This window comes from Suncus etruscus, chromosome X, assembly GCF_024139225.1.
Source record: "Suncus etruscus isolate mSunEtr1 chromosome X, mSunEtr1.pri.cur, whole genome shotgun sequence".
Lineage (NCBI taxonomy): Eukaryota > Metazoa > Chordata > Mammalia > Eulipotyphla > Soricidae > Suncus > Suncus etruscus.
The window spans coordinates 91064950-91080698 of NC_064868.1; the positions used below are offsets into that span (position 1 = coordinate 91064950).

Consider the following 15749-nt stretch of genomic DNA (forward strand, 5'->3'; position numbering starts at 1 on the left):
TGGCCATTTGTTGCTCCACCACTGGGCATCTTTAAAACCCTGTGGAAGAGATCTTTTTTTTTTATTTTTTTATTTTTTTTGGTTTTTGGGCCACACCTGGCGATGCTCATGGGTTACTCCTGGCTGTCTGCTCAGAAATAGCTCCTGGCAGGCACGGGGGACCATATGGGACACCGGGATTCGAACCAACCACCTTTGGTCCTGGATTGGCTGCTTGCAAGGCAAACACCGCTGTGCTATCTCTCCGGGCCCTTTTTTAAATTTTTTTAATAATTCTTTTTTTTTAATTTAAACACCTTGATTACATACATGATTGTGTTTGGGTTTCAGTCATATAAAGAACACCACCCATCACCAGTGCAACATTCCCATCACCAATGTCCCAAGTCTCCCTCCTCCCCACCCGACCCCCGCCTGTACTCTAAACAGGTTCTCAATTTCCCTCATACATTCTCATTATTAGGACAGTTCAAAATGTAGTTATTTATCTAACTAAACTCATCACTCTTTGTGGTGAGCTTCCTGAGGTGAGCTGGAACTTCCAGCTCTTTGGAAGAGATCATTTTGTATCTTTCCTTCCAATTAACTTCAGTCAGCATGATATCCCCTAGTTTCATCCATGTCATGGCACAAATTGCATGACCTTCTTTTATTAGAGCTGTAAAGTATTCCACAGTGTATACCACAACTTCTTGATCCACTTATGCATAGTTAGGTTTTTGGGTTGTTTCCATACCTTAGATATTGTATTAAATGTTGCAGTGAACATAGGTGTACATATATCCTTTCAAATGAATGTCTTTATGTTTCCTTGATATGTTTTTACATATGAAGGAATGGTATTACTAGGTTGTATGGGAGTTCTGTTCCTCTTTTTTAAAGCTATTTCCTTATTGTTTTCCATAGAGATTACACCAGACAGCATTCCCACCAGTAGTGAATGAAGGTTCCTTTCTCACCACAACTCCACTGATACTGGCTGTTTTCAGATTGTTGAATAGGTGACATTACAGGGGCCAGAGAGATAGCATAGTGGTAAGGCATTTGCCTCAGTCACCCAGGATGGACCCAATTTTATTACTGGCATCCCATATGGTTCTCCAAGCTTGCCAGGAGCGATTTCTGAGCACAGAGCCAGGAGTAACCCAAGCATCACTGTGTGTGGCCCGAAAAACAAACAAAAAAAGAAAGGTGTCATTACCACTGGTACAGATGATAGCTGATTGTTGATTTGATAAATGGTAATATTTGATAAATATTTGATAAATGATAAATGACAAATGATCATGAGCACTAGTTCATATGCCCACTGGCCAAAAGTATCTAATTGTGGAAATATCTGTTAATTTCCTCTCCCCATTTTGGATGAAATTTTAGTTTTTTTTGTTTTTTTTTTTTTTTTTAGCTTTGTATATCTTGGACATTTTCTCCCATCTAGTAGAGCATCTTTTTATTTTATTTTTTTATCTTTTTTATTTTAGCTTGAGTTTCTATTGCTATTCAGAAGCTTTTTAATTTGATGTTGCCCATTTATTTATTTTTGTGTTTTAGTTGTCATTGCCTTTGTGGTTGTCTTGTTGAAGAAACCTCTGAGGTCCATTTCCTGAAGAGTTCTGCCAGTATTTTCCTCTATGTATTTTATGAATCCTCTCCTAATCTTGAGGTCTTTAACCCACATTGAATTTACTTTTTGTATGATATGAAATAAAGTTACAATTTAATTTTTTCACATGTGGATACCCAGTTTTCATAGCACCATTTATTGAAGAGAAATTCAAAGGAACAAAATGTAAATAATAAGAGCATATGCTTCTACGTATCAATGATAATTTTGTATACTGGTTATAAAGTCATTCTTAAAATCAAGGTAACCCAATCTTTAGAGATGCTAATATCCATGGAACTACTTGTATGGAACCACTTGTCATGGAACCACTTGTATGGGGTTCTGACACAAGTTCTTGAAGATTTAATTTGTAGTCATTGGTACCTATATTTGAAACTGTCTATAGTGCTAATATTTTATTTGAAGGAACACTCAGTTCTGTAGCTAAATTAGTATTGATTAAACCCAGTGTCAGCAATTACCTGTTGGGAACAGATGTTTGTGTGTTTCATGGAAATACCTTTGCTTCTGTGTTTCTATGGATAGCCTACATCTTGATTGGAAATACTAACAGTCTCTTCAGAATTGGGGGTTGCTGAGAGTGATTCTACATCATCTTCTTCATGCACCCTCAAACATTTCATGTCTGATTTTGTAACACTCTTTTTTTGAGGGCCAGGGCACCCTTGGCTGTGCTTGCTTACTCCTGAATATATAATCAGGGATCACCCCTGGTGGGGCTGGGCTTGGGAGACCATATGCAGTACCAGGGATGGCACTCAAGTCAGCTATGTGCAAGCCCTATCTGCGATGTACTCCAGCCCCTGGTTTTGGATGACTCTTTGATATATCATTCGTTTATAAGCCTTACAAACAAGCTATGAAGTAGCTTTGATTATTTTCATCTCACAGATGAGAAAACCAATGTCCTCTGAGGTTTTGACTTGCTTAGTATCACACAGAGTAGGAACTTGAACCCAAGTCATCCTATTGAACACTTGCGTGAATTTTCAAAATTGATTTGGGGAGGGTGGGTCATACCCAACGTTGCTCAGGTCTTACTCTTGGCTCTGCACTCAGAGATCACTGATAGTGGGACTTGGGGAACATATGGGGTTCCAGGGATTGAACCTGGGTCAGCCACATGCTGTTGTTTTGTTTTTTAGGGAGACCACACCTGGTGGTGCTCAGGAGTTACTCCTAACTCTGTGCTCAGGAATTACTCCTGGTGGGCTCGGGGGATCATATGGGATGCCGGGGATCAAACCCAGTTGGCTGCATGCAAGGCAAACCCCTCCCCACTGAGCTGTCACTCTGACTCCTTGAATGAATGTTTAAATGTATCCTGTTGCAGAGGGGCATGGAAGGGGAGAATTGGGAGCTAGGGTGCGTTCAGGATTATTCTCTACCCCTAATTTATGGCTTGATGACTGTGGATACTGCTTTCTACAAAGGGCTGAAAACTACCCTCATTTACTCAGACCTCTCACATACAATCTAGGAAGCTGCTAAAGCCCTAAACATACACCAGGTCCATCTTTGTGTGCTTACAGCCTATTGTGGTGAGTCTGTGGATGCCAAGCTAGTGGAAGCTCTTTTAGCTCTTGCTAACTCAGGTCAACCTGATGAGGTCTGATGGCAACTAGAAATGAAGGGACCAGGTCTGTCTCTGAAAAATTCACAGAGAAAGGAAACCCCAGTTAGTAGTTGTGTTGTGGCTGTAGTTGTGGGTAAGGACTATGGCAAAGAATCACAGGCCAATGATGTCAAGGAATGCTTCAAATGCATGAAGTGAATAAATGGGGAGTTTGGCTTTTGAAAAATGTTGTATTCCTACCACCACAACTTCAAAATGTGACCCTCTGTGTCTTCCCACATCATTTTTGCTATCGATACCCTAGACTTGTTACCCTAGCCAGTGGCCCAGAAATGCTACTGTGTGTGGACAAGAAATAACTATTCTTTAGCTAGGGAACCCAGAGGAGATAGCTTTAGACAAATCAAACATTTTCGATACTAAGCAGCCAAACACATAGGGAAAATGGTGAGTGCTCACTTGGAGAAAGTTCATCCTGGCCAGTCCTGGTTCCTGCAGTGACCCTACAAGGTGCCTGTCTGAAGACAGGCAGTACTTTACCTTGCTGGATGGTAAGGTGACTGTAATGAAAGTGGAGGTTTTCAGGGGAAGGTACCCCTGAATGGAGGCCACTGAGGTATCAAAAGCTTAGCTGGGGACTGGAATTCCCAACCCCAATCTTCAATGACAAGAGCTCTCCGTTCTAATGCTGAGGGGTAACTTGGACTTCTGCCCTAACCTAGCTGTAATGAAACAGTCACCCTCTTCTCTCAGCATCAGAGAAAGCAATAAAAACACAAAATTGAAATCACAGCCACAGCCTCAAAACAGAGCATTTGAAAGGTCCAGATTTCCATGGAAATCGCTTACCATCCCAAGAAACTGATCTGAAACTGCAAAAGCAAGAATGTGAAAAGAATCAATAGATGCCGAAACCAAGATACAGAGATGTCTTTTTACATGTAGCTTAGAAGTATTCAACAAGACAGAAAATGCAGTTTTGCTTGCTGCTCTTTTTCAAGAGGTACCAGTTCTGGCAATTATTTGGAGGACGCAGTGATGCTAGGGATCTAACGCTAGAGTCACACATTTGGGCCTGCACTCTGCCACTTTAGCCACAGCCCTGGCCCAATTTGTCTAAATTTTGACTTTTAAGAAATGAAACTTAAGGGACCAGAGAGGTAGTATAGCAGTTAGGGCTCTCCACTGAGTCCAAATTTCTACTCCCAGGCGGCAGAGAAATGGGACAGTTGTTAAGACACTTGTTTTTCATTCAACCATCTCTGGTACAAGTCGCCTTTGCCCATAGCTGAGCTGGGTGTGCCCCCCACCAAAACAAACATAAAACCACTTATAAAAGGTCATATTGTAGAGTTCCATTTAGAGCAGGGCCTCTAAGTGACAAAAGTGCAGACAGAACAGAAAGTAGTTGCCAGAGGCTAATAAAGAGGATGAGGAAGGAAGTGGGCATGGTTGTAATAAAAGCACGTTAGGGGTCTTTGTGGTGGGTGACAAAAGACTTCTGCATCTTTACTGGATCAGGGTCAACTTCTTGTTCCGGTACCCTGGGAGCATTTTGTAACATGCCACACAGCTTCTAAGGACTTGCTTGCTGTGACCTCAGGAAAACACCTCTTTATACTGATTATTCTAGCAGAAAGGCTATTCTAACAGGTATAGGAAAAGCCAGGTCAGGATGCACAGTGGATGAGTATTAGGTGGGTGCCCCAACTGATTCACACAGGATTGGGTGTGCTATCTTCTTCGCATGGAGTATGTTCAACTTGTATTTTGGGGATTTATGAATGACCCAACCACATAGTCGAGTTCAAATTTTTTTCTCAGCTACCATCTTTCAGGCCTCAAGTTCAGTTTTTTTCTTTTTGATTTAGTTTTTGTGCCATACCCAGTGGTGCTCAGGAGTTACTCCCAGCTCTGCACTCTGAAATTACTCCTGGCACACTCAGGGGACCATATGGGGTGCCAGGGATCAAATCTGAGTTAGCTGTGTGCAAGGCACACTGTGGCGCTATTGCTCCCCCGCCTCTCACTCAGCTCATTTCTACCCCTCTTCAAAGGATAGGGACTGAGAAAGTTGTAGGCTTCTAATTGGGCTGTGCTGGGAAGCAACCCCATTGAGCTGCCTGCAAACAGTGACTTCTTTTTTTTTTTAAACAGTGACTTCTTATGAACAGATGTTCTGACTATTTGGGACATTCTTTTTTTTGTTTGTTTGTTTTTGGGCCACACCCAGCGTTGCTCAGGGGTTACTCCTGGCTATCTGCTCAGAAATAGCTCCTGGCAGGCATGGGGGACCATATGGGACACCGGGATTCAAACCAACCACCTATGGTCCTGGATCGGCTGCTTGCAAGGCAAACGCCGCTGTGCTATCTCTCCGGGCCCTATTTGGGACATTCTAAGGTAAATTTTAGGGGCGCTATGTCAGGAGTCACCAATTAGGACAGGTTCTCACAGCATTCCAATTTACAAGATGCTTAGGTGCTGTCATTCCCGTTAGGAATAGGCAGTGATTTTGTGAAAGCCATTGAGGTGCAGTTACTTTTGGTCACTGGCTTGCTTCAATGAGTGAAGGTCGGTGTTAATTCATCTTGCACCTTCCAGTAGGCTCTTGGCATGTGTCGAGTCGAGGGTGGCAGGTGCAGAGAGTCGCAGTGCACCCCAGGGAGTCTGAGACCTAGCCACTGTGAAAGGTTACTGGGGTACTGACACCATCTACTCCCATATCTCAAGGTCTCCCCACCCCACTACAATGATGTCTGCTAATATAGCCATCCTGGCAACTATGGACTGAGAGGGCTGTGGACTCCATTACCAGTTCCAGAGGTGCCTCCTCAGTCTCAGGTGGCAAATAGGGGGCGCTCCTGTCTGACTGCAGCACATGCTTTCTGAGGGCAGTGTTTTCAGAAGTCTCCTTGGGTTTCCAACTTGCTCAGGGTCCTGCACTCCCTCCTGCAGCTGAGGTCAGTTACAGACATGACGAGGCCCCACTGGCCCCTGTTCTGGCCCCTTCAGAGTCAGGTTGAAGACGACTGTGAACACTGCTATGTCTGCAATGCTTCATTTCAGCAGAGAGATAGCAGCAGACAATTGGCTACCTCTGTTGACCACCTTGGGCTTCCAGCAAGAGTTTCAAACTGACCATGACAGCAGAGCATTAGCAAAATCCCCAGTTAGTGTCTCCTTGCAGTAGCACAAGCTTGCTTGTGTAGTAGCTGCAAGCAGGCCTATATTAGCCCTTAGTTGCACAGTGGATAGTTGCAGTGGTGACCTAGCATATCCCAATCTAGAGCAGAGATCTGGAGAGGGGATGGCGTGAAATCTCTCAAGGATCCCAGAAGTGCCAGAGACAGCATGCTCTGAAGTGGCAAGTAGGACTTGAATCATTGCCAAAGCAAGTGACAGCATGAAGCAGTATTGCTGGCTGTCTGGGCTCCCAGAACTGTGCCACATTCCTCCATTGGGGCTTGGTTTTCTCATCAAAAAATGGGACCTGAGTGGCTGGAGTGATAGCACAGCAGGTAGAGCATTTGTCTTGCACAATTGGGTTTGATCCACGGCATCCCATATGATCCCCTGAGCCTACAAGGAGTGATTTCTGAGCACAGAACCAGGAGTAAATGCTGAGCACTGTCAGGTGTGGTCCAACCCTCCCCCACCAAATGCTAACACCCCTTCCCCAGGACTTGAGAGACAGCAGGTAAGTACCTTGTCTGGCATGTGGCCTACCCAGATTCCATCTCTGGCATCCCATATCACCCTGATTACTGCCAGAAAGAGATTCCTACCTGCAGAGCCATAAGTAAATAAGCCCTGAGCATTGCTGGGCATGCCTGCCCTCCAAAATGGAACTTGATTGTTGCTATCCTATGAAGAGATTCTGAGAATACAATAACAGTCTATACAAGTGATTAGAAGCATGTCTCTCTTCTCCAAATGATGGTTGCTGAAGGGAGACCAATGGAAAGGTTCTATCTCAACCGATGTGTGGGGGAATAGAGGGTGAGAATGGATTTCCTCATCTTTGACAATGGGGGCCAAAAAGTACTGTTGGAAGTTACTGAAGGGAGAAGAGCTGTACCAGTGTGGAGGGAAGTGAGAGGGAAGTGCCAGTGCAAGGGAAGATGGACCTTCAGTTCATCTGTGGAAGACACATGGCTATCCCTGAGGACTTAAACTGGGGGAGGGGAGGTGTTTTTCCCCAACTTAGTACCGCCTAGGCTCTCATTTGAAATTTTCCACATAAGCGTGAATGGTGTTGATTCTATTTCCTTGAGGTGTAGTTGCTGAATGTTAGACATCACAGAGTAAAACCATACAGTGTGATAGCTTTGGATAGAGGTACAAGATTGATTATCTCCTACCACACCTAAGAAGCTCAACATATCTGTTAACTTTCCCCCGAAAAACAAATGAGTTTTCTGCTTCTTAGTTTTTTCAGAACAGAGGGACTGCAGACTTCTTCCTTTATAGCATCGCTTACTTCACTGTTCTTTTATTTTTAAATGTCAAGAGTTCTTTCATGATGATCCACTGATGTTTTTGAAGCCTGTAGTTTCACTTCCATGTGTTCCTCTGTCCTGAGTCAACCCCATGCAGCTGCTGGGAACCTGGCATGATCTGGGCCTAGGGTGCAGGCTTTCTACATGGAGTGGAGGACACACAAGCACTGCGGAGTGCTTTTCAGCTGCTGTCTTGCCAATGCCCTTTCCCTATCAATGCCAAATGCCTGTGTGCCCACTGCATGGTCAGTCAGGGCTTCCAGTGTCTGGGAGTAGGAATAGGGCCCTTGAATTCTGACATGGGACAACAGTAAGAGCATTCTATGTACAGTACCAACCAGCTATGTCTTCCTGCTGGAGGCAGCCACACCAATGACTTCAAATCTCAAGTGCCAGTTGGAAATGAAGTTGCAAGAGAATTTGCATTAAGATTTGTCTTTTACTAGGTTTTATTGTCCCATGAACACTCTGCTGAGCTATGCTCTGGGTGAAATGTGGAGGCTTTAATGGTTTTGGGGATATACTTTTATTTCTGGGAGCAGGGATGGGAGCAACATTGCCCTTTTCTATTATTGTTTTCATGGGGAAAATACCTCAGTATTCCAAACAGACATGCACTTGCGCTTTTCCAACCTCGCCTGTTCACAGTGCCCAGTAATAGCTCTTGACAGGGAGACTTGTGTTTAAAATAATGTTGTTTGTCTTAGCCTAAAGGTGGTAAGTTTCCGCAAATTGTAGGCCTGACTGCAAATCATAGGATGAATATGTTAGGATTGATTTGACATCAAATCAAACTTAGAGGGCAAATGCATTAGAATTGATCTGGTTGATTTTGCTTAAAGGAAGATGGTATTTCTCAGGGAATGGTCTGGTGAGCTTAACAACGTCTTTCACAGGGTCAATATTCCCTTGCCCATGATGATGATGTTCTGTATTTTAACTAACAGGTTTTCAGAAGGCCTGATATAAGGGTAAGGATATTTGGCTTTTGGCAGATGGGCCTCCTACTTGTGTTTGTCTCTGTGCTTTATTGAACACTTAGTTCTTTTTAGTGTTCTTTACCTTCTCCCTGGTTTTATGAATCACTTGAATCAATTTGCTGTGCTGTGCCATAGCTTTAAGTGTTCACTAGAAATGCTTTATTTGTTAGCATTTTTATGTGCAATAAAAGCCAATGTGTGTGAGGTCAGGATGCTAAGATTGCTACCTGAATTGCCATATATCATTTATTTTGACCATGAAATATCCATGCAGTGCCTAGAGTTTTCTTGTAACCCCTTTAACCATGTCATTCCTGCTAAAGAATTTAGTAATAACAACTCCCAAAGTGGCCAGTTATTTTTCATTCATTTAAGGTTTCAAGTCACTTTTGTGTTTGCATGCTGAAGCCTAAAGGCAGATGTGTTCATTTGAAAGTTCCATTGAGTAGTTCTTAAAAGCCCCCTGTAGCTGTTACAATCAACGGATCACATCATCTATTTTCCTCATGACTTTGCTTCCCTTTATTTCAGAATACGCATAAAGCAAGACAAAGATTGGTAACATGCATGCATTTAATCCTGAGTATTGGGTGCTGACAATTAACTGATTGCCATGAAATAAAAACAATGTGGATTTTGACAGAACAACTTAATGACTTCAATTTTAAGTTTTTATTCTTATTGGAGCCAATGAAGTAGTACCAAAAATAAGTAGGCTTAGTCCAATTCTTGTTCTAGTAGGTTTCATTTTGTTTAATCATCTTTTCACCATATTTTATTTTGCTCCCGGGAATCACTTTTACTGATTCACATTGTTAAATATAGTGTTTTTTCCCTGATGCATGGAATTTGAAATGCTGTGGTTTTTTTTTGTTGTTGTTGTTTACTTGTTCATTCTTCTGTTTCGAAACATTTTGGTTAGAGAAGGATTCCATATTTTTGTATTGAAAATAATGGGAGTTTAAAAATACTGTGTTTTAAAAGTTCCAATATTTAAAGGATAGCAGTACCCTTTAGCATTTGAAATTTAATCTGATGAAGTAAAAACATGTATATACCTACCTACACTACAGAAAGAAAGGTGGAAATATGAACTTCTTTCAGAGCCTTCTTGCTACTTCACTGGTATGTTTTAAAGAAATATTGGAGCCAGAATATTACAAAGGAACAAAGTATATTTTGCCAGGGATATTTGACATAATTTTAAATTTTATTTGACATAGCTTAAAATCTTATCATCATCATTATTTATCTTTATTATTTATCTCTTCATCAGCTTTAGATTAGTAGCTGAACTAAAAGTTCAATTTTCAAGTTTTCCAAAATGAATTGATTTCTTGAAGAAATTAAAATGAATATGCCTTCAAAGGAATTAGAAAAACTTGAAAGCTCTGGGAGCTTGTTGCTCTTTTGAGCCCATTGTTAACTGTAGTTAGGGTTTTTCAATATAGTGTTGGTTTAGCAGTCACAGTATTTACTTAGTAATAATGTAATTCTCTTTTTTTGTATTTGTATTATACATGAGTATTTATTACCAGCATGTGATAGGTGCACGTGCATGTGTGTGGGCATTTTGTTAATGCCATTGGGCTGACAACAGGGCTTTAGAGCAGTGGTTTTCAACCTCCAACCCGTGGGCCAGTGTCAGTCTGCAGGTGTAACAAGGTTGAGAACTTCTGCTTTCTTGTATAGGAGCACTTGCTGTGTTGAAATCCATGTCTGGGAATGGCCTCCAGATTTTGGCTCGACTTTGCCCTTTACCTGGTATACTCTTTCTGTGGTTTAATTTTTTTCTATGGGTGTCTTATGTGGCTACAATTTTTTGGTCTTTTGTTATCTGCTGTAGTGTTGCTTGATTTTGAAGAGACGTTGCTGCCTTCCCAGCAGCTCATGATGTTTGTTTGCTTTTCATTTTTTCGTGCTAACACATGTGCAGCAGACCCTCTAGGTACTGCATTTTAGGCCGAGGAAGCTATAGATGACCAACACGTTATTTCCTTTACTCTAAGGGGGAAAATGTTGTGATTTGCAAAGCCATGAAAGGTGTGTCGACTTTTACATGCTTATTGTCTCTTTTAAAAAAAAACTTCTGTCCTTTCACCTGTCTGTTTGCACGTGTTTCTCTTTCTCCTCTTTGTCTTTTCTGGCTCTCACCCCTGGTGCTGTGCAGGAGATTCAGGAAGAACACAATGGCTACCCTTCTGATGCTGAAGCTGATCAGGTGGCAAGTTGTACATGTTCATCTGTTTGTAGCTCCAGACCGTGTATTTGAAGCCATTCCATCCTCCTTTAGATGAAAAGCAGAGCTTGCCAATGCTTTTCTGACTATCATAGTTCCCTCTTGTCCGACTCTGGGGGATTCATTCAGACATTATTTGCAAGAATTGGTTTATCCAACAGACTGTCAACCTGCAACCTGTTTACCTCAGCTCTTCAGCTTTCCTAGATGGGGTTAACAGTTCTTGAGAGGGTTAACTTGGCTTAGTGTCCAAGGATTCTGAAGTGCTTACAAAGCCCTGCAGAACAGATGGGGATATTTAGGGTACACAGTAGCTTGATCAAATTTTGTGGTCTATGCCCAGTGTGGTGCCTGGCCCTTGGCAGCTCTTTGTGGATGAATCCATGTATTTCTGAAGTATTCCTCAGAAGGAAAAAGAATCCGTGTATTCTTGAGTGTTTACTCCTTGCTCAGCAGTCTGGGCGCTTTGGAGTCTTGGAAAGTAGTAGCACTTTCCCTGAGGCTGAGGTAGAAAGTCCAGGAGTGTAGTACTAGGGAAGCCCTTTTCCCTAGATGACCCTCGTGCTCTGTCGAAGCACCCAATTTGAACGACCCTGGTTGGATGTACGGCTAATGGAAAAATCACCAGCTAGCTGTCTATATTAGGGGCCAGGAGAGGAAATAGAGAGAATAGGGCCAGGGAGGGAGGTACGTGGGGAGAGGGCTAGCAGACAAATTCATAGAGTGGGTGAGCCTTAGCTAGCCTTTCAGGTGTTCTTGCACAGAGTTTAGATGAAATCAATACAGGAAATTCCTCCACTGGGCAACTCTTGGAGCAAGGGCACCTAGAGGAATGAGCATGTTGAAGAGATCAAATTTCATTCCATTCTTGGATTATGCTGGACATGGGTTGGATAAATCAAGGGTCAAATCATGTCCTGTGCAACTTGGTAGTTGCAGTCAAAGCTTATTATAGCACAAGTCTAAGTCCTATCTCCTAGGCCAGCTTCCTAAGGGAAATCTACTGTACTCACGAGACAATGAGCCTTTACAAACTGTTATCTTCAGTTCTTATGATGAAGCAACATGTGTTTCTATACAAAACAAACTTTTTTTGTGGGGAAATATGATGTAGTGGGAATCATCCCTTTTTCTTTTTCATCACTTAAATAGTAAGTTCCAGGTTTAGAGAGTTGTCTCATCCATCTATTCAAGACTTAGTCATCCAAATGCAGAACTACTTCAGGTCAAGTTTAGCACCACTAGAGGCTAGAGCAAAAGTGCAGTGTTTTCCTTGCATATAGCCAACCCGGGTTCAATCCCCAGTACTATATATGGTTCTCCATGCACCACCAGGAATAATCCCTGAGTTCAGAGCCAGGAGTAAGCCCTAAGCACATGCCAGGTGTGATCCCAAACCCAAAATAGACCAATTCAAGATGACTATTAGAAAAGAGAAGCATCTGTTCTTCCACCTCTATCCTGAAAGCCTTGAACATTCTGCAAAATACTCCCATTCCACTCTCCCATCACCATAATGTTTTCTAGTTTAAGGATTTGGAAGTGTTTTTGTTTAGAGTAAAAGAGATTTTTACCTGTTATGAAACAAAAATTTATATCAAATTCATTGAAAATCATATGCCTCCAAAATCTACCTCATGAAACATAACCAAAACTCTTAAATTCTAGAAAGTAAAACAATGTTTGCAGTATTTGGTGTAGCTTGCAAGAAAGCCTCAAGAGAACATTTCTTGGGGCCAGAACAATAGTACAGCAGGTAAGGCTCTTGCCTTGCATGATGTCCACCTGGATTTTACATCCATATGGAGCAATAATTCCTGACTGCAGACCCAGGCGTTACCCAAACAAGCAAACAGAGTGAATCACATTTCTGCCTGCCCTACCACATTCATATGATTTAGTAAATAGATTTTAAAGCTACCAATTCTCATTAATTTTTGTTTATTTTGGGACCACACCCAAAGTGGTGTGGCTACTTCTGGCTTTGTGCTTAGGGACCACGCCTGGTGAGCTCATGGGACTAGTATTTTACTTTGTTTCTGGAGAAAGTATATATATATATATATATATATATATATATATATATATATTATAATACTGAGACATTAAAATTTGCTTTAACATACAATATTGGAAATAATTTTAAACTTGGATAAAAATTAGTCATGGGTTTAGACAATAAGCTATTCATTCAATGATTTTTTGTGGGGGACATACCTTGAGATGCTCAGGGATTACTCCTGGCTGTTTACACAGGAATCACCCTTGTTGATGCTTATGGGTTCATATGGGATGCTGGGGGTTGAATCTGAGTTGACCATATGCAAGGCAAGCATCCTATTTACTCACTGTACTATCTCTCTAGCCATTTATTAATGAATTTTAATGTTTATAAAATTGAATATTTAAAATAAATAGTAGCTTATGGTTTATTGTGTAAATATACATATTTTTACATAGGTGTAAGAATAAAAATAAATCCAGAAATACTTTTTTACATCCAGGATGGATGAGTTTTACACCTACTTTTCATGATGGGGTCCCAAGCTTAATTCAAGGCATGCCATGCTCACCTAGCACCACTGGGAGTGATCCCAGAACATGGTTCCAGAATAGTCCTTGAGGTATACTCCAAAACCCTAAAGAAAAACTGTTCTATCACCTCCATACAATTTTTGGATTAACATATATTTAAAACCAATCTTGAATAAAAATTCTCAGAGTGTCAGTAAACCCTAATCCAGTATTTTTACTGTTTCTGGAGAAAGTGGTTGGAATGTGACATTTTGTGTTCTCCCTATAGAACTACAGACCCGTGGCCCATGTTTAGCATTGAATTCACTCTGTCTTTTGAGCTCTAGTCTGCTATTTTATCCAATTGATTTAAACTACTGAAAATGGTGTTTTTAAATGAACCATTAAGTACTTTAATAATGTGGATGAAATATTTTTATGAGTGACTATAAAAACCATTTTGAATGCTCACAAATGGACACACATGATTAATATTAGCATCACCCAGTCTGTTTTACTAAGACAACTAAGAGAACTCCCCAAATTAAGAAGGCTTTTATTTTGGGGGGGGTTACACCCAGCAGGGCTCAGGGGTTATTCCTGGCTCTACCCTCAGAAATCGTTCCTGGCAGCCCCCAGGGGGGACTATACAGGATGCCGGGATTTGAATCACTGTCCTTTTTTATGCAAGGCAAATGCTTTACCTCCATGCCATTTCTCCAAGAGAGCTTTTATTTTGTTTTATTTGGGGACCACACCCTGTGGTGCTCAAGTTACTCCTGGCTTTGCACTCAGGAATTAGTCCTGGCAGTGCTCAGGAGACCATATTGGATGCAGGGGCTCAAATTCAGGCCAGCCTTGTACAGGGAAAGCATCCCGTTCTCTATATATTGCTCCAGCCCTAAGGAGGGTTTTTATTTTGTTTTATTTAGTTTTGAGAAAGCAGCCAGCCCCCAATGAAATCAGTGTGGGAAATCTCGGGGTACTCTAGCGCCCTCTTGCTGATTCTTATGCCTTAACATGCTAGAAACACTTCACTGAAATTCAACAGTTAATTTCGGTTCTTCCTTTAACCCAGCACTCTACAAACCTTTCCAAACAAAATGACTATTTGCATCTCTTGGGAAGTGTCTATGAAACACAGCTTGGGAACGGCCAGGGTTTTGAATACCTTATTCTTATTCATGGCACATTATAATCAGAGATGCCAAGGAGAAAGGCACCAGTTTCCTTGGTAGCATCTCATAGGGTGGCAGCCCCTTGGAAGTAGGCCCTGAGCTTAGACTGTTCCCCAACTCTATGGTTGGAGCACACCATTTTCTTCGTCAGGGTTGTTGGTCCTGGCTCACCCAGCTCATTGGAGACTGGTTCTTTGGGCTTCATTGCCACCCTGGACATTTAGAAACATGGGCACCCATCTATCTTTCCAGTTTTCCAAGACATCATCTTCGTAGGGTTACTGTAGCCCGGAAAGCTAATAACTCATCCGTGATTGGCCCACTGAGCAAGTTGATTTGCAAGAAGCCTGAACTCGTTGCTCACCACAGTGCTTGAAATGCTGCTGGCTGCCAGAGGAGGGTGCACTCTTGTGGCCTGATCTAAATGCCAGTTTCTAGCTCCTCTGCTTTGTGTGCAGGCGCAGTCAAGCGAGGTAGCTGGGCAATCAGACTGCAGCTTTGGGTTTTCCCTGGCTATGGTGCTGCCCTGACAGCCTCCTTAGGTATTTTAATTAGCCTTCCGGTTTCCTACCCTCTCTCCCAGGGACGGCCATTTCTACAGCTGCCTAAGTACCACCATCTACTGTTGATTTTATTTGTCTTAGTTTCATGCTCAGAAGGTAACTTTTTTCTGCCCTTGCTTTCAAGTTCTGGAGGCACCTTATAATAGTTGTCTGTGTAGTGATTACAGTATCCGTCATGTTAAGCCATTCTATATTAATGCTTTCTAGCTGTGAACTTGACCTATGTGCAACAATTTGCTAGACTGCAGCATGATGTCCTGTGTGCTGAGCTTTGAGATTGTGTCATGAGGGGTGGTGTGGGGTGTTCGTTTTGCATGCTTCAGTTGCCTTGTTGCAAGAGTGCAGAACACCACTATCCTCCTCTGCTATAGGAATACAAATAGAAATTCACTCCTGTTTGGTTTTTTGCCAGGCTCTACGGGATGGAAATAAGCTGGCACAAATGGAAGAAGTACCACTATTTCCAGGAGAATCAATTAAAGCCATTGGTAAGTTCCCTTTTCTTATAGAGATCTGTGAAATGAAATGGCATGGGCTTGCAATCACAGATTATGTATGCACTGGAGATCA

At 42.0% G+C, this 15749-nt stretch overlaps 1 protein-coding gene across 4 annotated transcripts in view; it reads left to right on the forward strand.

Annotated features, from left to right (window-relative positions):
• Window positions 1-15749, forward strand: part of MTMR1 (myotubularin related protein 1) — a 62594-nt gene that overhangs the window by 7353 nt on the left and 39492 nt on the right. Inside the window, exons 3-4 of one of the 4 annotated variants that reach the window (XM_049767490.1) lie at window positions 8653-8676; window positions 15592-15667. In XM_049767490.1, coding sequence (XP_049623447.1) covers window positions 8653-8676; window positions 15592-15667 — 100 coding nt within the window. Of the gene's footprint in view, window positions 1-8652; window positions 8677-10855; window positions 10907-15204; window positions 15276-15591; window positions 15668-15749 lie in introns of those variants that run through there. The other 3 variants (XM_049767489.1, XM_049767492.1, XM_049767491.1) reach the window with 3 other exon arrangements.